We start from the raw sequence: 23,397 nt of genomic DNA, 5'->3' as shown, positions 1-23,397 counted from the left end.
ATGGGTGAATAGATAATGGCTGAATTTTCATTTTTGGGTACACTATCTTTTAAAAGGGACACTTGGTCGATTTTCAACCAGGATGCCCAGGCCTAACAACGCCAGTTTATTCTACACTACTGAAGCTGCTCCTCTGTTTGGAACCACCAAAGCTATGCTTGTTGTTGCCGTTGGTAACACTATGACACCAATATATCAACAAGTCGAAATACTGCACAATATGAATTTTCATATAATATTAGAAATTCTAACGGCAGTATCATTAACGAGATACAGCACACCTCTAATACGTACTCAAGTTATTTTGAGAACATACCATTGAGTTTACACGTCAACATAGAATGAATGTCTACCAACATTGGTCTGGTGAATTCCTAGATGATCTCTATAGACCCTTTTAGGGCAAACGTCACAATGACGTCATTTTGTCAGCTGGAGGCAAAACATGACTCACTACCACAGGGCTGTAGACTACAGAGAAGTTTTAAAATGTTGTCTTGTTGTGTTATTGGGTGCCAAAATAAAAGGAGTCATGGTTCAGTTTTATAGCATAGCAGCTGCCACTGCCCGTCCACAAAAACGAAGACAACTAGGGTTAAATGTGATCAGAACTTGGGGAAGCATTAAGGGGAATATTGGATTTCTCCATAGCATTAACTTTTTAGCGCATTAGCTAACTTTAGCTTTGTCCTCCTTTATAAGATTGGCATAGTAGTCAACCACAAAGTCCATCATCCCACCTTCAGGAATCCTGTCAAATTATCCATCCACTGAGTGAGAACACATGGGTTGGCCAGTCTGGTCCCGCTGGTCAGTGTTTACTGATTCACATTACATGGTGCATTCATAAATTCAGTCTGGCGCTCTCCACGAAAATGAGAGCCCTGCTGGTCGAAGAAACTGTGTTACATTGCTACATGAATTAACAAACACTTAAGTAAATCACACTTTCACCTGGTGCTCTGCTGCTCCGTCTCCACAGTCAGAGTGCCCAGATTGCACTCTTCCACTCCGAGAGTGCGGTGCGCTAGATAATCGAACAGTAGTGTTTGAGAATCCATGTGTGTGTGGCAAATGTATGTTGTATCTGTGGGGTATGTGTATATGTTGGGTTGGCACTCAAGATGGAAGCGTGAAGAAAATGTTCCTAATAGGACAAATAAACTAATCTAATCTAGTACATCCTGACAGAGCTCCGACTTTATGAATAGTCCAGTTTGTGCCAGAGTGTGCTCCGACACTTGGAATACATATTTCTGAATGCACCACTCGTATCATCTTCCTCAACTGTCTAAAACAAGCCAAAAGAACTCGTAGCTAGTACTAGCTAATATCTGTGAAGAATTGTTTTGCCCCCAGCTAAGCCCGCCCACCAAAGAACTTCATACTGTTTACTAACAATAGGGTGACTGGAATGAGGTAGATTATTTCAGACTGTTAAAGACTCAAACCAGAGACTGTTATACCAAAAATATTTAGGATTTATTTTTAATGCATAGCATAAAATATATTTTGATTCAACTGAGGAGCAACAAAAGTTTAAACATGAATTCAAATGAAACCGTATTAACCATCCCTCTAAGGGCATACGTAAGACAAGAGAAGGTCAATCATATTCTTAACAATGGGAGGTTGTGGGTGGAGCCTGTGTGGCAGGTGGTGGGCCACGACCATCTCCCAGGCATCGATCAGATGAACATTCAGTCCTTTGAACATGAGTCTGAGCACCTTATCATGCTGCAGAGTGTACCAGTCACTGTTGGTTAATGTTTCATAAAGTCCCTTTAAAACTTTGGGGTTTCCTGTCCGGATAACGACCAGCGTGCCTGGAGCCCTGTCCAGCAGCCTCACAACCGCCCTGCGGATTCTCCGGATCCGCTGGATGTACACCTCCACAGGGAAAGTGCTGAAGTGAGACCAGATGCCAAAAACTACAATAGTATTGATGCCTCCATTTACACCATCTAGTTCATTAGCAATGTAACGAAGCTCGCTGGTGTGGACCATGTAAAAACGGATAGGAGGTCCGTGGCAGCGGAATGTCACCAAGATGTTGTTTGCATAGTGTAAGGCCATGAAAGGTCCAACTTGCCTCGGGCTGTGCAGGTCAAACTCCTTAAGATCTAAAAGTATGAGAGGGAACAGATTAGTGTGAACAGTATGAACAAAATCAAACTGTTGCCAGAAATCCTGTGGATCAGCTACCTGGTAGAGCTCTGAGGTATTCAAACCACTGCCTGATGGTGGAGTCTCCATACATGTGGACCACCTTGCCTTTCAGACACTGACTGATGGCAGAGGTGTTGAATTGATGAACTGTGGGGCCTCCCAGTGCTCGCCACATACCATGGTAGTAATAGCCAGAGGGTCCAGATGTCACATTGCTTCTCATAACCTCTGGCTGACCTGAGAGGAAGTTAAAGGATAAGGGTAGGGTTACTTTATGCCTTTGTTATTGCCAACAAATCCAGATCCAAGGTAGAAAGTGTGACCTTTTATGTACTATCTTTATGTCTGAGAGACTAGATACACTGCTAACAGCTGGTACCCTGTTATGAACCTTTAACCCAGTGCTTCATGCTCCTGGAAAGAACACGACCCAGAAGTAAGTAGAATATTTTTTTCCTGCCTGTTTTACTTTCATTGTCCGTCATATTCAGTTTTGAATTGTCATTATAGGTAGCGGTTGCATTAAATCATGCTTTACCTTCCTCTTTTGGCAATATGCTGACACTGTCAGGTCCGGAAGCCTGAATGAGGACTTTCATGTTGACACCACTGAAAAGGAGCACACATAATAAAAAACCCTCACTCACACATTAACAAAAGAAAGCAGGACAAACACTTTGAATCATTTTATGAAGTTAAATTTAGATAAATCAAGCACTTGTCACTTGATATGTTTATTTATTCTATGTTTTGTCTCTTTAATGCAGCAGAGGGCTGTACCACGAAACCAGTTCAACAGAGCCTGAGCTGGCTCAACAAACCCTAAAGCAGTGATGAGATACTTAATTCCTTTTACTAACTCGAGTTTGTATGAGTCCCTCACCAAAGTGAATCAGGTTTTCGTTTGAGTCAGTCACCCAGAGTGAGCACACTAGTCAGGTAAGGGAGGGGCTCTCTGAGCAGGGAGAGAGAGCAAGTGACCTTTGTGCTGCCGGTGAGCTGGGGATACTGAGTGAGTGAGTGAATTGTTTGTTTTTTTTGTAGCCTCAGCCTGTGATACAGCTCATCTCAGGGCAGGGAGGAGACAGAAGAGTTGAGTTGAAATAAGGACCAGAGCTGTTGCTTCTCCCACTGGGCTAATACAAATTAACGCATTAGCTTGATATATTTACACAAATGCAGTTAGAATAACAGTTGAGTGGCATGTTGCCTAGTCTCCTCTTTGCAGTTAGCTTATGGTAGTAATGGAGACGATGACTTGGAACTCCTGGGTCAGTAAAAAGAATCTTGAGTTTCGAATGATTCGTTCATGACTCGCACATCACTACCCTAAAGCCTCAGTCAGAGAAAACCAGTACCACCAAGGTTGTTATCAACTTGCTCTGTTAACACAGGCATTCCTCTTCAGGCTCTTTATGCGTTCCTATGAAATGAGTCAAATCCATTGTTCAGTGCGTCGTTTGACTTTTAAAAATGTTCGATCCCTGCCACCTATTTCCGCCTTTAAACAATATTAAAGAAAGCATTACATTAAAAAAAACAGCACTGCTGCTCCAATAAAGGTGTGAGAGGAATGCTTGCAGAAAATGACTAATTGTGTGAATCCACAAGTTAACACATTTATTTTACCACTCGGTTTATTCTACAGCTCTTTACCTTTAAACTGGACACGGCAGATTTTAACTTTATACTGAAGCACTGTGTTTACGTACACTGACACTGTCTAAAAATGAAGGATATGTAATATTAACTTTAGTTTCTGTACAAATCAAAGTAAAATGAATTCTAGTGATGAAATATTATCTGCGATAAATACCAGCAGCCTGATCTATTAGTTGTAATGCAAGTAAACATCATCCTGATTGATAATTTGGTTGAGACTCTCTTTTCCCTGCTTGTTTTTATTGGTGTGTTCGGTCTGCCCGCACGGACGTCGTCCTGGAGATCCCTCAGGCCCGGAGGGCCGTGGCGTGCCTGCAAGCGTGTGTGTGTTATATGTGGGGGGGTGGAAGGGACGGGTTTTTCATTGTTTTTATTTTGTGAAGCACTTTGTGTTGCATTTTTAATGTATGAAAAGTGCTATATAAATAAAGTTTGATTTGATTTGATTTGGTGCATTGTTTGCTTTCACCCATCCAACATCTCACACTACACGCAGCACTACTGCAGACACACACCTTGTCTACTGACTCAACTGATAAACACATCTCATCATTGCCTTTGTTTTGGGTTTCTGGGGTTTACCATTATTTAATTTAATTTAATTAATTGTATATACTTTATTAATCCCCCTGAGGGGAAATTCTCTTTATGTAAATAAATGTATCATTTTGCTTTCAGCCTGTGTCTCATTTTTTGTCATGACTTCAGAGCCAGGCCGTGACAACCTAAATGGAAAACAACTGCTTGAAAGCTCATGCCATATTTCACAAAAGTCAGCCTCTAAAATCCATTTTGAGTGAAAGGCGGTGTATCTAACTTTCAGAAAACTACTTCAGAGACTACCTTGCCAGGAGAAGAGCAGACAGTAGCTCCGGAGAAGGATCTTCAGTCAGCAGCTGAAGCAAGTCAAATTCAGCTGGTACAAACCCCACCGCCAGGGGTCACGGTGGATTGGCAGGCTGACCTGTGGTTTTTCCAACCCACCTTACATGAAACCACACCCACTTCCACATGACAAAAATGGGTTGCCAGAGCCAATGATTGGTGGACAGCCTACTGCTATCCAGCACCACTGAAAGAGACTGCGACCAGCTAGCTAGCCCACCCCACGTTCCCTCCACCTCATTCCCCGCCACTCAGACTACAAAGCTGGAGAGTTAACTGATCTGGTAGGGTGTGGTCTGGGATCAGATCTCCGCCCTTGGGTTTGACAGCTCTCATTAACATATTTTATTAAGTAGCAATAAGCTGTTTTTATTAAAGAAATCTCTAATTACCCAAGTCTGTAGGATCTACCACTATACAGCAGACAAAGTTAGCAGGTAGCAGATGGACATGGCGGGGCATTTAGCAGCGAAGCCAGATATTTGCCTGTTGATTTGGCGGAGACCAAAGTAGAGCTAAAATCAGGATGTGTACTGGATTTACAATTGACCATTAACACAGCTCCAAATAAATGCTAACATTGCTCCACATCCGCTGGATGTAAATAGGCCACTGGACTATCCAGTTTCTTAGGGAAAGTCAGGTAGTGAGAATAAGATTGATCATGTTGATTTGTATCATCTTAAACAGTAAAAATTTTTAGATTCAGTCTTTACTGTCTGTAGTTTGAAACTTCTCACCAAGGGGACACATAGATAACACTGGATGTGTGTATTCATTAGAAGTCATGAAAAATGCCAGTCCTGTCTCTCTTCTCCCTCACCTTTGAAAGAGCTTCCTCTCGTCTTCCTTGAGGTTTGGTCTGTATATTTCCCTGGAGTGGCTGATTCTGGCATCACAGCTCAGGTTCTTTGGCTTGTAGCAGAACCAAGGCTCACCTGTACGGAGGTCAGTGTAGTTGCAAAGAGGTTTCTGGGTTGGACGTAGGCAGACGTTACAGAGGGTAGTTTCAGAGCGTGAGCCTGAGCGGAAGAGGCTGCTGAAGGTAACCCTGTCAGGATGTTCTCTGGTCACCCTGCTCAGCACTGTGATAGCCTCACTAGAGTGAACCAGCGTCACCTGGTAGGATAGAGAACCAGAGTTTTTGACTAAAAATCTAGAGTCAGTTGCTGGAAATGAGACCTTGGCTTTGTATGAAATGGAAAAGTACCATTATTTCTAAGATGACTAAAAATTTTGAGTGATAAATCTGCCACTGTTATTACTAACTGCACGTGTGTTGTGCCCACGGTTTACAGGTGTAGCAACAGTAACAAAGGAAGACAGGCTTAGCTTTAACAGTCACATTTAACAACATTAACACATTTAATAGTTTTTGGCATCACCTCAACCTGCGCGTCTCCTTCCCAGAGTAAAGAGAACACAGCAGAGTAGCTCCCATTGAGATGATCCAACACTTGCCCAGCTACACCTGCACCAAGCTTCAGGTTGTGGAGCCAGGCGAGTAAGAAGTCCCCCCCATACTTCTTGGAACGGTCCTGAAAGTCAGACATTGTTATCATGACCTCCAGCTGATCCCCTACATGCCACTGTCCTCCTCCCCTCCTTGGGAGAATGTGGAAGGTGCTGTGAGCTGGATCACTGGTATTCTCCAGGGAAACAGGAGATGGCAAAAGTGGAGTTTCAGGCCAAGCAATGGAGTCTAGTAGGAGGCGTTCTTCCAGAGCCTCCTCACGGGAGTGTGGCTGGAAGGTGCAGAAGCTGTGACGCTTGTCGGGGTCAGTGGAAACTGTTGATACATTGATGGTGGATTGTTTAGGATGGTGGACTTTATGCTGAAAGTGGCAGGGGATCAAAAGACAGATGGTGACTATTAGGTGCATCAAACAAATGTGCTGAAAGGAAATTAACAAAGTAAGGGCCAAGAGATAAGACTGTATGAGTATTTTGGGGGGATTGATAGCTGCTGTTAACATCTGCTCATGGGAGAAGTTAAAGATACTCAATCTGTTTTGCACAAGTCAAGAACCTGATTTTTTAAATTCAAATTCAAAGGTTTCTTTATGGATGCTGCAAGGCCCTGTTTACTAAAATGTATATGTCACTGGACCAGAAGCACTAGAGAGGCTGTTTGACACCTGGTGGTTTGACATGACAGAGGAAGCTTTTCACAGCTGTGAGACACATTGAACTGTACTGCATACAGATTGAATATAACCGTGCTAAAGATACAGAACATCAGGGACATAGGGGTAGATTTTGGGGCTGGGAATACAGTTGCAGGATTCAGAGGGAAAATACCTTTTAACTCAAATGATATTTATGTGCAGTAAGGAACATTACTGTAATCAGCATCTACCCTTCAAGCAGTCCAACAATCATATTCTTACCTGCATGTTTAGTAGCACAAAGACTAAGACAAAGACAACCAGTAAGACGAAGATGATGATGCTTGTCCTATTAGAAGCGCTGGCCTTCATGGTCGGTGATCAGTCTTTATCTCTGGCTGCAGCATAGCACTGTAACCACTTTCTCTGGTACTGGATTAAAAACAAAAAAGAAAGGGTTAACTGACACCTACAGTAAATAATATCACTTGTGTGGCATGAGGAGGACAGTAAAGGTTGTTGCAGCAATGCTCCCTTGGGAATTACACCCAAGGTAATTATTGAGAATGCTTTAAGGTAATGAGGACAAACAGGTTTGAATGAATCCACCGGGTCAGAGACATGTTGCCATAAAAAGATGGAATTTATTTAATAAAAATGAACCAATATGCAACTTCAAGCTATAGTGTCATAAACACCAGGATTAAATAAAGAGCTAATCAGTGATAAACTAATAATAACTAGCACTCAGGCAGGAGAGTGAGGACAGGGCTGGGGCTAACCACGACAGCAGGGAATCAAAAAGGGGAGAGGGGTTCACAAACTAACCACCTGTGACACTGCACACCAATGAAAAAGGAATTGTGAGAAACACCACCAGGGGACTGGACTCCTGCCCTGCACCCACAGCACCTGTCAAAAAAGGGAAAGAGGGTGATTAAAACACTGTCATGAGGTGCTAAAGATAATCCTGGGGTCAGTATATATTAAAGTCGCCCACACTATATGTATATATATATATATATATATATATATATATATATATATATATATATATATATATATATATATATAAGATAGATAGATAGATAGATAGATAGATACACTTGTGTCCCGGTGCTCTTACTGGCATGCATAAAGTGCAAGGACCTCACCATAGGTGCCTAGCCTCCCAACAAGATGGCACTCAACTGAACAAAAATAACTTAAACCAACACAGTTGTTTTAATAATAGCAAAACTAGTCCATACCCATTGAGTACAGCATGCTATACCATGACTTAGTCATACCAAAACTTAGAAAAGAAAAAAAAACATTTGGCCACAGGGGGAGCCACAGCGATCGGTCGTATTTTAGCCATTTTTAAGCATTTTTCTGTTGTTATAGCGCCACCCAGTTGCCAGTTGGAGTTAAATTTCTCCAGTCACCTTGAGGCGTCCTGTTCTACATATCTACCAAGTTTAGTAGAAATCGATATGGCAGTTAGGCCTGGATAAGAAATTAGCTCTCTAGCGCCCCCATTTTGTTTGATGCGGTCAATAATGGAGGGGTCCCCTCAGATTATGTGTGGTCATATGCCTACAAAGTTGCGTGGTGATCGCTGAAACCCTTGAGATGTTATACACCTTTATGTGATGAGCCACGCCCTCCGCAATATTCATTGCCTTATAGAAGCTCAGTTTTACTAAGTTTTCCAACTTTTACCAAGAAGGAACTTTAGATATTGGTCCCTAGATTATGTTCACCGAGTTTCATGCAGATCAGTCAAACTTCCTAGGAAGAGATTGATTTGAAGTGTTTTTCAAAAAAATCAAAATAGCGGAAAATCTATATAACCGGAAGTTATGGGTTCTTGAGGCAAATTTGATTCTCGTGAGGAGAGGCATCTCTGTGCAAAGTGTCATGTCTCTACGACATACGGGGCATGAGATATGCCCATTCAAAGTTTGCAATTTCAATCAATTGCTATAGTGCCCCCCTTTGGCCAATTGATGTAATATTGCTTCATCATTCCCATCCTCCCATGACCCTCTATCACTGTGCCAAATTTTAACATGGATTGACCAAGTCAGTGAGGAGAAAAACGTGGAACAGACACATCCCCAGACAGACAGAGTTTTCGTCATTATATAGTAAGATAAGTACAATTCAAGCTACTCAACTGTAACACTAAAGAAAAAACAAAATAAGGTAAGGATAACACAACAGAACAGCACAAAACGGCAAAACCATACAAAACAGCAGCAGGTTTACCTACAGAGGGGAAAACAAAATTAACAAGGCCCACCATGCTGCATACTTAAATATTTGTATTGGAACCCTACTCACCACCTCAGATAGAGGGCATAAACACAGGATGACTTATAGACAGGACAACAGGATTTTGTGCTCAGAAAATGGATCAGAGCAAAGCTAAAACCAAAAGGCAAGAAACTGCTTACACAGGGTTAACAGCACTGACTTGCCTGGGAAAAATTTAACCTCATACTTGTAAAGCAACAAGCCACAACAGGAGAGAGGACAGGAGCCAAAAGAATGAGAATACTGGACAATCTTTTGCAATTCTTTTCCCAAAGGAACTTGCAACGGAATACTGTTTGAGTTACATACAAGGACTGGGAAAGGACACCCTCAGAATCTCTGTATGGCATACACTGTGTTACACCCTGTATGTTCAACTGTGATTCTCCTCAATCAAGCCTTCATTAAATAATATGTGTAATCCATTGATGTCTCCTGAGGTCTTCTTCAGCTATTACACCATCAGCTCTGGCATTTTCATCAACAAATCGCCGTTATGTAACAGGATGCCAGTACAACAACAGATTGGTAAGTGCAAAGTCTTATCTATTTTTCCTTAAAGCCCCTACAAGGAACTTCCATTTTGAGTTGATGTTGGCGACCCTGTGGACAAAAGCGGTAGTGTTTTGCCGGAATGAAGCCTACATTTCCCATGAGCTCTAGCGCGTATTGTCGTAAAGACGCTTACCTGGCTCGCGCACGTGTTTGTTTTGGGGATGAATGAAACAACAAGACGGGAAAACTTTGCCCCCGCTCTATCGGGGATCCCAGCTCACCTTTGCCGCGTCCCAGCTCCACCTCTCCGGCGTAAGTGCCACTGCCGCCGGGGTAAACGCAGCGGTCGGCTGGTAAAGCTGAAGGCCTGTTTGGCGAGCACTTCCATGGCTTCTTGGACTGAGTATGGAGCGGTGCCTCGCCTCTTTATTTCTCGGCACTCGCTGGACCCTGTCGACGCCTGGCTGGTACCTGTCGTCGGCCCGGATGAGGTGTTCCAGCCCCGCGGCCCCTGCTCTCCTCGTCCCTGCTGGCGCGGGGTGAATCTGCGCAACCTGCGGCCTCTGTGTGTGGCTCCCCGGACAGCTAATGCCGTGGACCCGCCGGCTCCTGCCAGGATTGAGCTGGTAAATGCTAGATCGCTAGCAAACAAAACGTTTATCCTGAAGGATTTCCTGACTTCCTGAGGATTGGATTTTCTGTGTGACTGAAATGTGGCTGACTGTTGGTGAGTCCGGTGCTTTCACAGAACTTTTACCCGATGATTGCTGCTATTTTAACTCCCCGCGGACGTCAGGTCGAGGATGAGGAATAGCAACTATTTATAACAGTAACTAAATGTAAGCAGCTAGGTAAGATGACAGGTGCCGTCTGAGTGCCGTAAATCGCTTCATCCTGGAAGCGAGCTGCAGCAGACCCGGACACAGTTTCCTAAAGGTATGGATATACACTATATAGAAATAGCTTATCTTCACACCGATGGTCTCATTTGCTGTTGTAGGTCACGCACAGACATCAGCAGAAACGAGAGACTTTTACATATCCAGTTAAAAGTTCCTTGTAGTGGCTTTAACATATCTGTGTTTGACGGGATCATAAAGAAACTGTATTTTATATTGCTCACGACCAAAGTGTTGTGTGAGTTAATGTTAAGTAAATAATTGATAAAATAATCAATTCAAATCATACACAAAAATCAAATGAGCTCAGTGGGTTTAATCCAGATGTATTAGAAACATTGATGAATCAGTTGTAGAGATTAGTGGCTGGTGGATTTGAAGAAGAAAGACTGTGGTGAGTTCTATTTGACCCACAGCGCCACAACTGGGGTTGTAGATTCTGACGCAGCTGAGGGCTGTGCCCAACGTAGACAGTACCTTACAGTGAGGTAAATTTTTGGGAAGATGTTCTGGGGTAAGATGAAAAAGGCTAATTTCAGTTAATTGAGAATCTGCTAGTGAATCTGTGTGAGCCAAGAATCAAAGGCTGTGATTGTTGCTGACATCAGAGGCCTGCAAGGTGCCGAAATAAATTGTGTACACAAGGCGAAACACTCTCTGAGATTTCATTTCCTAAAATCTCAAATCACCACTACTGAAGACAAAACTTAATTAATTAATAATCCAAGAAGAGTGGAGACTTAAGATGTCACTGTATGTTTTTCACATGTTGGTGTGAAACATGTTTGTGTTGTTTCAGATGTTGGTGTGATATGTGATTATGTTGTCTAAGATGCGTTTGTGTTGTTTCTGTCTACTGTGCGTTATGTGCGTTAAGTATGGGAAATCATCAGTCCACAACAGAGGCTTAGAATGACTCCACAAATTCAGAAAACACTCCAAAGATTAAGAAAAAAAAATTAAAAATGAAAGACCAATCTGACTCCAATCAAGACATGAAACAAAATCAGAAAAAATCAAAGTCTTGTAGCAGCAAGGCTGCTGATCTGATATCTCAATATGAGGCCATAACTGTTAGAACTGGCTAGAACTGTTGGGAGAAAAAAGGACTAGATCTCTGTTTTTCCTTTTACCTCACTGATATGTGAATGGACAAAAGCTGACTGACCTAATTAAGGTACATTTAATAAAAATAAGCTACAGTTGGCTGAGTTAAACACTAAACAGGGTAAAAGGAATCCAGTGTTGCTTTCCAGCACTGTGATGTGTGTGTGTGTGCGTGTGTGTGTGTATGTGGATGATAGCCGTGAGGAGCTGTCTGATGAAAGGCAACCAAGTTTTCTGAAATTTTTACTGCTGCCTCTGGAACTGCTTTTAACCCACATTTTAACACAAAAGAGCTAGTGTCCTTTTTTATTCACAACTGTCAGACTGTCCTGGACACTTTTGCCCCTTGTAAAGACAAACCATCAAATACAAAACCCCAGCTCTGGCTAAATGCATCCACCCAAGAAGTAAGAAGAGATTGGAGGGGAATGCAGCTTTTGACACAGTTGATCATACCATTTTAACTGACTGTCTCAAACCTGTGTTGGCATCAGGGACACTACACTTTGTTTTATTCTGACCATTTAGAAAGAACCTGCTCACTCCCCATAGGTAACTACTCATCTTCTCCAACTCACATTACCTGAGGTGTCCCACAAGGTTCTGTTTTAGAGTCCAATTTTATTTTCAGTCTACATGCTTCCACTTGGCAAAATCATCCAATATCACAAGCTATCTTTATATTGCTGCACAGATGAGGCACAGATATACATTCCCCTGAGACCTAGTGATCCAAAAAGCCTAGATGCTGTTTGAGTGACATGTCTCAGTAACGTAAACTGTTGGGTTGCACAAAATTGGCTTTAACTCAATAACCCAAAATCATTAATCATACTGTGAAGTCCCTCAAACCTTATCAGCCCCATAGTGAATGCCCTTGATCCCCTGTTGGCTAATGTGAAGCCTGATGCCAAAAATACTTGACTCTCACTTAACCCTCCAACAACATATCAAAAAAGTTCAGTCATGCCTCCTGCATAGAAGAACCATCTTCAGAATCAAATCAAACCTTCGCACTCAGACTTGGAAAAAGTAATTCATGCACAAATTTTCTCCAGACTTGACTACTGTAACTCGCTCCTTTCTGGCAGAAACCAAAGGTCACTCTCTTGCCTCCGTCTTGTTCAGAATTCAGAAGCTAGGCTTCTTACTGGTTTTAACAGACATCACGTCAACTCAATCCTGGCTTCTCTCCATTGACTTCTTGTTTATTTTTGAATTGATATTAAGATTTTACTGATCACTTTTAAAGCTCGTCTGGGTCTGGACCAGAGATGGGGGACTCGAGTCACATGACCTGACTCGAGTCAGACTCGAGTCGCAAATATGATGACTTGAGACTTGCTTGACTAACGTTGATAAAAGACTCGACTTGACTTTGACCCATAATTGAAACCACAAAATATCTCCATACTGCTCGTCCGTAGTGATCCAAGTGTCCTGAAGCCCCGACATATAAAGTTGTTTGGAAAAATGTCATTTGACAGAGCTCTACAATCAAGTATTTTACTCGCATTTGCGACTGAAAATAGTTTTGTGCGAGCAAAAGAAATAATTCAGGAGCTGTGCGAGTACAGATTTCAACCAGCAGCAGAAATGAAAGGCGAATCCTGCCGGTTGTGGGTTGAATGGGGGTCACAGACAGGAATATGGCGGAACATTATAGTCAACGCAAGATGACGGTTTACAGGCGACCGAGAAGCCCAGCTCCAGGTCCAATAATTTCCTCTTTGTCTGTGTCATGCTCCACAGTGACTGTTAGCTACCAGCCCACTGTGGGTCTATTAGGGAATGTACTAAAATATAACAACCGGGCTGCATGATGTGTGTGGTTTATGCACTGATAAGGGACTGTTCTTAACTTATCAGAGGAGGTGGGTGGCTGGTTGATTTTTATTCTATTTATTTATTTTATTTTGATCCCCCCCTGTAGCCACAAATATTTCATGAATTAGGTTTTTAAAATTTAGCTGAGTTCATTGGATGAACTCAGCTCAAGGAAAAATATTTGTGGCAACAGGGGGGATCAAAATAAAAATAAATAAATAAAAACCACACACGTCCCACCATTACAATGTATGCAGCATTTCAATAACAGCACACTGAAAATCCCATCATCCCGTATTTTGCCCCCCTTTTATCAGAAATGAATGAAACTTGATCTGTGCATTCAGATGTTAGTAGCAAATGTGTCCACTAATCAGGACTGCTCAAGGAAAATGGGAGTTATGGCCTATTTACTGGTAAGCCCAACCCTTGGTGAGGTTTTTCCATTGATGGCATGTTTTGTGACCAATTTTTCTCATTCATAATAGGAATGTGTATTTCTGTCCCACAAGGCCATCAAGCAAATTTGGCTTTGATTGAGTCAAAGTTAAGAAAAGTCTATTCGTATTACTGTTTTTCACATTATGCAAATTAGGAAAGATTCCATCATGGGAGCCTTAATTGTCCAAGAGGCTTTTTTGGAGAGCACACTGAGATGTAGATGTGTTTCAGATTTCAGTGTGAGGGGCTTGGCCTGTCAAAGTTTTCACTTTTTTGGCTCTCAATTATAGCGCCGCCATCAGGCCAATTAGGATTTAATGTGAAGCATTAAGACATTATTTCCAGTTATGGTGCCAAGTTCGATATCTCCAGCTTATTCCAGGTCACTCCAGTAATTTCAGCAAAGGCATAATTTAGCATATAATGCTAACTAAAGCTATCTAAATTATGAAATGATTCTGTGCATCCCATTCCTCTGTTTTGTCATGGCTGTGTCCCACCACCACATTTTCCTCAATTTTAATGACAGACAAAAGTTTCGGACTCAGTGTGGAAACGTGATTGACACATAATTAAGTCATATTTATTTCTAGACGTGCGACAATTTTGGATAAAATAAACATACTCAGTGTGCATGCCTCCCTATGCTACGCTAAGCTAGCTCATTGCAAGATGGTTAGTAACACCATTACCAGACTTGAAATAGAAGAGCCTCCAGTAACCTACAGGTCAGACATCTGGAGCCACTGTAGTTTTGCTTTGCATAATGTGGACGATGGCAAGGGAGCCAACCTGATCTCACAGAAACACGTGAAATGACCACGACCTCTTAACACCGCATTCCGTGGTGGCAGCACGTAATGGGTTGAAATTACGTGCTGCCACCACGAAAACAATGCCAATGTAAAGTCAATTAGGATCCTCTCCCGTGGTGGACACGCGGATTCCCTGATTCAATCACATCACGTCAACCTCGTTTTCCTCAATGATATCTTTAACATTCCTGTATACACACAAAACGCGGAAGTGTTCTTGATATTAAAACGGCAAATAGGGCCTATATTCCTCTGTTATAATTTCCCACCAATAATAATAATAATGATAATAACGTGGTAGTTCGGCTGTTCTAGATATTTGTTATAGCCTATTCAAATATTCAATCCCAAAAACGCCGTTTCTAGAGAACTTGCTAAAATATCTGAAATGAACCATCATGCCTACTTTTTCTTAACATATTTCATCTAGGTGCAGTGTCATTACTAGTTCAGCTTTACTAGACATTTGATATATTCAGTAGATGTATCTTTTTACGACCCTGTTTTACAAGCCGCAAAAAAACCTACCGTCCCAAAAACGCCGTTTTTAGAGTACTATCTAAAATAACTACGATTAGCCAACATCCTTGCTTTTTTTCTTAACATAGTTCATCTAGGTGCAGTGTAATAACTACTTCGGCTTTACTAGATATTAGATTTATTCAGTAGATCTATCTTTTTACAACCCTATTTTACAAGCCGCAAATGAACCTACTGTCCCAAAAACGCTGTTTCTAGTGTATTAGCTAAAATATCGAAAATTAGCCGACATCTTTACTTTTTCTTACCATAGTTCATCTAGGTGGAGTGTAATAACTAGTTCGGCTTTACTTGATATTAGATATATTCAGTAGATATATCTTTTTACAACCCTATTTAGAACCCTACTTTGCAAATCAGAAGAACTACAACTATGTTGCTGATATGTATCAAACTGCATGGCACGGTCCCAGGGAATTGTAGTTTTTTAAAATTCTAAGTGTTTTTCCTAGATTTGGAAGTTGTAAATACTGAATTGAGAGTACACTGTGGACTTTAAGGGGATGGTAAACACATTTGTGAAATCAGATTTTAAATATCTAATTTCTAAATGGGTGAAAATTAATTTTATCTATATTTTATCCATATCTGACAGCACCCTCAGTTGTTGACTACACTCACATGATAGCTGAGGTCAAGAGCTCTCTATAACAGTTGGTCCCATGTCTGTACCCCCTTTAGTTGCTGAGTTATAAGCCCTCAAACATGCACTGAGGTCAAGGTTCAAAGGTCAATGGCTGAAAGCAGGAGCCATGTAGAATCTTCATACTGGCATATGTCACTCTCCAGGTTGAGACCTTTCTAATGATGTATTTGGTTTAGCTCTATGACAAAGTTTAGATTTTTTCATTTTTTGGACACAAGGCATGCCAGGTGTAGTTTCAGAGAGCGCTTTGAAGGCCCAGTGTATAAAATGAGTTTTGTTTGTTTCTTTGCTTGTTTTTATCTTTTTTACTGTAGATAGTTACTAAAATGAGTCATCCTCAGACAATACAATACTACTAAAAAGTAAAACCAATAATAACAATAATGAAATAAGCAAAAATAATATTAAAATCATATTGAAATTTTAAAATCTATTTACAGAGTGGAATGGTAGCCTAATAGATAACTTAGATAATATTTATTATTGTTTAGACACTTTATTATTGCTTAGATACTATTTAGCCTATTATTGTATTTACTTTTAGCATGTTCTACTTTTGAGTAATTTCCGAGAAGTTATGATAAAAAAAAAAAAATAAAAAAATTACAGACTATAGGAGACAACCTCTTCAATGTCTCACGTCAATTAATTAACACTATTTGTCGGCTTTTTTATTTATTTATTTATTTATTTTTGCTGCTGTCTCCAGTTGAGAGTGGTGATTTGCTAAATACATTCTACAATAATAATTAGATTAACATTTGGTCTATAATATTGTTGGCTATATTACGCATTTTAATTAAAAAAACGGAAGAATAAAAGAAATAAACACCGAAATAATTACTTTTTTTTATTGATACTCCTCTCTGACACACACACACACACACACACACACACACACACACACACACACACACACACACACACACACACACACACACACACTGAACACGCGACTGAATGAATGAATGAATGAATGAACATTGGAATTGGTTCAGCCACAGTCCCGCCGGCTGGTGCGGTCACATTGAGATTACATTTGTTTTTTATTACTAACAAAATGTTTTATATTGACCATATGAATGATTTCGTTTTCAAATAAATATTTGGAAACGAAAATATGCTTTGGTGTACTTTTACAGAGTTTTGCAATATGTATATAGCCTACCTGTATCAAAATGTATAATTTTCAGCAGCGGTTTGTGTGACAGCTGCCACGGTCGGAGGTATAACCAGCGGGGCAGCCGCTGGTTCTGTGGTGCTGGCTTGGGGTCCACTCTCCCCTGGTGGAGTGGAGGGTGGCCGGGTTGCCAGGGGCAGACGGCTCCATGTGATGGTGTTTCCTCTCTGGTTCTTCCGTGCTCAGCCTTATTTTTATCTTCTTATTTATTTATTTATTAGTGGAGTTTGGATTCGGTTATGGCAGACGGATGGCAATCTGAAATGGAATGAAGCCCACAGACGGCCGACAGCAGCTACAAAACAGTAGTGGAACGCGCCCCATCCGCCCACAGCACAATGCTCTTAAAGCCCTACGCTATCAAAAGCTGGCAAAATACATTTATTTTATTTTATGGCCTTGACATTAACCTGTCATATTGTTGAGTTATCAAGGACACTTCCGCGTTTTTGTGTGTATACAGGAATGTTAAAGATATCATTGAGGAAAACGAGGTTGACGTGACGTGATTGAATCAGGGAATCCGCGCGTCCACCACGGGAGAGGATCCTAATTGACTTTACATTGGCATTGTTTTCGTGGTGGTAGCACGTAATTTCAACCCATTACGTGCTGCCACCACGGAATGCGGTGTTAAGAGGTCGTGGTCATTTCACGTATTTCTGTGAGATCAGGTTGAAGGGAGCAGTGGATAAAAAATAAAACAAAAGTGTGTCGGATTTGCTACATGATAGTAGGTTATATCAGTGGGAAAACTTTAAACATGCCAACTCATTTACCGCGACTTCACCACAGTGTTTCAGTTCGTGGAATTAAAGAAAAACAAGGAGCAACACATGCTTTAATCTAACGTTATCCCCGCAGCATTCAGGCAGCCATTTACAACCGATTCAGACAGGGCAAAAAAAAAAAAAAAAATGAGCATGCCGATTGGTACATTCATAGCCGCAGATAAAAGAGGGCCTACTCTGTCATGGAATGGGGCACCATTTACAATATTCATTCCTGAGCCCATTTTAGCCCGACTGATTCCTGCTTTGTATAAAAAAAACCCAACAAAGCTCAATTTATGATGTTAGCTTTAATAGATTTAAAGAACACGGAAATTTCAGAAACAGCCCTTTGATAGTCTGGCGACCTGTCCAGGATGTACCCCGCCTCTCACCCAGTGTCAGCTGGGATAGGCTCCAGCCTCCCCTTGACCAGGATAAGCGGTTAGGGAAAATGAATGAATGAATGAATGAATGAACTAATGAAACATAATTGGTTCTTTTGTAGGCTTTTGAAATAGGCTCCAGCCCCCCTGTGACCCCTAACAGGATAAGCGGTTAGGGAAAATAAATGAATGAAACAGAATTGATTCTTTTGTTTTTAATGTCTGTCACTACAATACTACATTTTATATTTCATAAGGAGCTGTTTTTGTTTCATATGCTGCTAAGAGGACACCCAGAAGATGGGTCACTCAGGTATATAGCCCCATTATTGTTCAAAGTCAAAAACAGATTATGCTTTAAAACATTTGTTTTTACAAATAAATAAATTAAAATGACATCTTTAAATGTGAAAATCAAGAAAATTCTTCTAGCATTTCTACTTTTTTGCTGTATCAAAACCCTTAACATGACATGACTGTGTTGAAGTGTGAATTTTATGAACTGTATACCCCTACTAAAAATGAATCCTGAAATGCACTTCTCAGTTCTGTTGTGTCATTATTTAGTTAAGCAGCGTTCAGACAGATTTTGGAATAAAAAAGAGAAGAGCATGCAAGTCAGTTGTTTATCACACACATAATGTCATCTTTTTCAAAGCTCTCAAGAACATGTCTCAGTGTTAAGGTGTTGTGTGAATAGCCTCACTAAATATATAATGTTCAGTGGCCTACCTGCTCGGGTGTGGAGTCCAATTTCAGCTGTACGGTGTCTTAGAGGCGCAGCAGTGAAGACTTTGCTCTCACTGGTAAATGGGTGGTACATAAAAAGACGCAGCAGGTAGATAATGATGGTAAAACTGGTTGTGCCTGTTGAGGTGTGTGAGGCTGAATCTGTTGCTGCAACACCTTATGTAAAACACAGAGAATAAAAATCTCCTGCAATGGTCTTTGTTATAACACAAAAAAACATATTGAACATACAGTGAGAAATGGTCTATAGTTGACCCTTAAATAGGATCAAGAACAACAATTTACTTGCAGTCTTTATTCACTGACAATACAAGTTATATGTATTTACATGATAAATAAACATAGTGGTGTCATTACGTACCAATGTGAATGTCAACCATCAGATAAATGGTTTAGTCCATGTGACATAGGGGTTCAGATGTGCAGAACACACAAGCTCCAATAATGTGAACATATAAGGCAGACTGCAGCCTGATTGGCTAAGTCAGAATGCCTCACCAAAAATTAGGGGCTCCTAAAAAAACTCAAGAGTACAGAGAGAACAAGAAAATGAAAGGAGCAGAGAGGTGATGACAATTGTCCGGCAAAAACGTGAAGAAGCAGCAGGTATGACAGGCAGAGCTGAGGGTGAGAAATGAAGCAGACTCATTTTTAGAAAATAAAACCTGCTGCGCAGATTTGAAGCTACAGTGAAGACATAGGTATCATATCAAACTACAGGACCTAAAGTATCCATTTGCAGTAGAGTACAGCTGAACAGAATAACATGGTTACATACTGACTTGTGTTCAATATTACTGGTCAAGTGTACAGGCTTTTTTCACAACTGATATTTGGATTTGTCATGGTAGGAAACAGGCACGTGGTGCTCAAGCACCTGCCCCTTTGCCCACTGTCTAGATAAGTGCCCTTTTTGCAAGACAACTTTTTCTATTTCTTTTTTCCTTTTCTCTTTAATCCTTTATTTTAGTTTTTAAATTTGATCCATGGCATCAATTCTCAATTAAAAGTGTGTTGTATGCCCGATTGCTGCATCTGAGTCGAACCTCTGCCCCTTTCTCTGTAACTTCCCCTTTAACAGACACCACAGTAATTGTAGGTAAATTTAGCACCCTGCAGAGCAGCGTCATGTTTCCCTTACCTGCCTTCATAGGCAGCCAGGTAATGATAGTGTTTGCTCTGAGCCTCAGCACTGTTTGTCACTGTTGTGAAATTAAACCACTTTTAAAACATCTCAATACAGCCAGACTAACTTAGGCAATAACCCAACATTACATTTCACAACAAGTAAGCTAGTCTGGTGTAAAATTACACCATCTCCCTCCAACTCTCTGGCTGATTCAGGTTCACCTGCTGCCTGGTGTGAGTGGAGACAGATGCTGAATTACCTTCCCGCTTCCACATGTCTTTTTAAGCCAAAAACTCAATATGAAATAATTGATCACAGGCCTGTTCACTGGGACAAGAGAAAGAGGAGAGAAGGAGAACAAATTGAGGAGAGGAGAGGAAAGGAGTGGAAAAGGGAGCCAGGAGAGGAGAGGTTTTCAAGTCCCTTTATTAAATCATTTCAGCAATGACTGAAAACCATTAAGTTCAAACCATCAAGAAAAATGAAAAACAAAACAAACAAACAAACAAACAAAAACAGACAAAAGCTGCTCCTGAATAAACAGTCCGCAGACACAGTAAACGTTAAACAACTACTCAGAAATTATACACCAGCTCTCCATTCCCTGTCACAGAGCACAGGACAACCCCAACAGTCCATCTTTCTTTAAAGTCCTGTAAATTGTCCACAGATTGACAGTAAAATGTTCCACTCTGAGCCGGGATTTCAAGAGTCCTTCTAAGACCGGCACCGGCTCCACACTGCCAGCACCCTGAGTCCGGTTCCTGCGAGTCAGCCAGATACGTGATGTAAATATGCCTTCGCTGGTCTCGCGCAAGTGCGCACACGTGAGTGTGGAGCACAGAGAAGGCTACAGTGAGGCTAAAAACAGAGTTCAAATGAAGTTTTTCAAAACAACTTTATATGTCGGGGCTTCAGGGCACTTGGATCACTAGGGAGCATGTTGGAGATATTTTGTGGTTTCAATTTTGTGTTCTTCAACGTTAGTCTGGGGCGCCGTCTGCCATTAGGTGTGCTAGCCGCTCCCCCCGCCAATCTCCGCAAGGGATGTGAGGACTCTTAAACTTCACCAGAGTCTCCCTCAGCATGAGGGTGAGTAGATAATGGCTGAATTTTCATTTTTGGGTGCACTATCCCTTTAAAATACTTGTTGAGTATTCTAAAGGGATAGTGCCTCTTCTTCCAGAGGCAAGATCTTCGGGGTTTGCCTACAGACTCTACATTCAGTGAATGTAGAGTCTGTACGCAAACCCCAGAGATCTTGCCTCTGGAAGAAGAGCGGAAGAGCCCTGGTTTCCGGTTGTAGACTGTTTGTAATCCGTGTGATATTGACCAATCATGTTTGAGCTGGCTGCAGTTGTTGCCAGGTTAAACGGTCCGTGCGGTGAACTAACGAGGTGGAACATAATTGGCGTCACTGCAAACTCTGAATCCACCGCAATGGTTCAGCATATCTACTTATATGATCGGGGGGAGGAAACGGAAGTCGGAAACGGAAATTCGCCTCCTCCAAACTGGAATGCCAAAAAATCAGGGGGCCTGCCCCCAGAGCTGTATCGCCGTCTGCCGGAAGTCAGACGACAAATACAGCCGATGGGTTCCGAGAATGCTCACAGATTAACTCATCCGGCAGGTAAGTGTTGTTAAGAGTTTTTAACACTTGTAACACTCTTTCACAAGGCATTTATGGGACATTTACACATAAGCCCAAACATAATGGTGTCATACATGCACATCACATCCTATCAGATCCTAGGTACTTCCCACTTCAGTCCTTGAACATCAGATCCTGTCAGATCCTGCATCCAATACAATACACCAATGAGTGTGTGTGTGTGTGTGTGTGTGTGTGTGCACATCTTCCTTGAACATCAGATCCTGTATTCAATACAATATACCAATGAGTGTGTGTGTGTGTGTGTGTGTGTGTGTGTGTGTGAGAGCACATTATGTGGATACATGAAACAATAAACCAAGGTGTGACTGGTTATGATCAAGCAGAGTATACTGTCTGGACATGTATTTTTAAAGGTCAACTGATACTAAAGCATAAGACTAAACAGGTACATTACACTAACAAATTTGTTCCCAACCTTGGCCAGAAAAGTGGTCTGGAGTTCAAGTTAGTTCTTGGTCAAAAACCCTTTTGTCAAAATCACTTGAGTCACAAAAATACTCTGTAGAAAACACTTGATGGAGCAGGATCAGATGCAAATGACTTGATTGTGTAGTTCATACAGACACAACAAGCCAAGCCAGAACTTTGGAGTTTTAGGGTATTTTTTCACTTGGTCCTTTTTAGGTGAACCGAACTCAGTTCTCTTAAAGTGGACCAAAAAGTGGACCAACAGAAAGGGGACTCAGTTCTCTTTCTGGTCCACTTCAGCTTTGATGGGGCCTCAGTCCTCTTTCTGTTCACTCTATAGCCTACACACACACGCCTACACACACACACACACACACACACACACTTTGATGTGGCACTGTAGTGTGGTTATGAATTTAATGTGGGAGGAAAACCTTAGTGTTTCTGTGCGCTGTGGACAGCTGCTGTTTGATGTTGTCCTCGTTCCATATCTGGGGGAGTGCAGTTGTTTCATCATCAGACCAAAGTACTCCTCGTCCACTGATTATGCATCTCACTGAAATAGCGTGTGATCTGTCTACAGCACGTTTGGAGGGCTACAATACAATAGCAAAAGGCAAAGCGGACCCAGGGCTTTTTTTGGTCAAAATGCACAGGTTAAGTGAACCACACCACAGACTTGAAGCAAACTGAACTCAGACCACCGAGTTCTCTTGGAGTGTTCACATTTGCGCACATTTGGGTGGCTGAAAAGGACCAAGTGTGAAAACACTTTATCAGCTGTTTGGCCTATGCATCAGCTGCACAGTGTTTCACCTGCACATCACCATATCATTGTGTGGTTCACACTTACCACCCCTGTTCTCTTAATTTCTCAACATGTAGACAACATGTAAACTTCGCATGCTTGAATCTAGACTCCCTCCCCCTATCAACACACACCTAGGTGCTGTTTTGAGGACACACATGGGACAACAGAATATTAATCATGTTTTTAATAATGGGAGGTAGTGGGTGGATGTTGTGTGGCAGGTGGTGGGCCAGGACCATAGACCAGGCATCGATCAGATGAACATTCATTCCTTTAAACATGGCTCTGAGCACCTTGTAATGCTGAAGTGAGTACCAGTCACTGAAGATTAGCGACAGATCAAATGTCAAAGCTCTGGGGTTTCCTGTCCGGATGATAACCACTGTCCCG

General features: G+C 41.5%; 1 protein-coding gene across 1 annotated transcript; it reads right to left on the bottom strand.

The window, feature by feature from the left end:
• Positions 1 to 1,466: 1,466 nt before the first annotated feature.
• Positions 1,467 to 23,137, bottom strand: LOC117249301 (NXPE family member 3-like). Its single transcript, XM_078165065.1, has 8 exons — positions 18,964 to 23,137; positions 7,656 to 7,736; positions 7,107 to 7,256; positions 6,102 to 6,551; positions 5,540 to 5,835; positions 2,708 to 2,778; positions 2,206 to 2,406; positions 1,467 to 2,123 (listed from the first exon to the last, which is right to left on the bottom strand). Exons 3-8 carry the CDS (start codon positions 7,194 to 7,196, stop codon positions 1,579 to 1,581), a joined length of 1,653 nt encoding a protein of 550 aa, XP_078021191.1. The 5' UTR covers positions 7,197 to 7,256; positions 7,656 to 7,736; positions 18,964 to 23,137; the 3' UTR covers positions 1,467 to 1,578.
• Positions 23,138 to 23,397: the final 260 nt, after the last annotated feature.

This window comes from Epinephelus lanceolatus, chromosome 23 (assembly GCF_041903045.1).
Source record: "Epinephelus lanceolatus isolate andai-2023 chromosome 23, ASM4190304v1, whole genome shotgun sequence".
NCBI classification, from domain to species: domain Eukaryota; kingdom Metazoa; phylum Chordata; class Actinopteri; order Perciformes; family Serranidae; genus Epinephelus; species Epinephelus lanceolatus.
Note: the sequence above shows the minus strand (reverse complement) of the source record. Positions and strands in the feature narration are given on the sequence as shown.

Bases quoted from the DNA above. Each gene is read 5' to 3' on its own strand.
- LOC117249301 (XM_078165065.1), bottom strand. From the start codon at position 7,196: ATGAAGGCCAGCGCTTCTAATAGGACAAGCATCATCATCTTCGTCTTA. The intron at 6,552-7,106 runs GTAAGAATATGA...TGCCACTTTCAG, and splicing joins TTGTGCTACTAAACATGCAG to CATAAAGTCCACCATCCTAA. The intron at 2,407-2,707 runs GTAAAGCATGAT...ACTTCCTCTCAG, and splicing joins CATATTGCCAAAAGAGGAAG to GTCAGCCAGAGGTTATGAGA.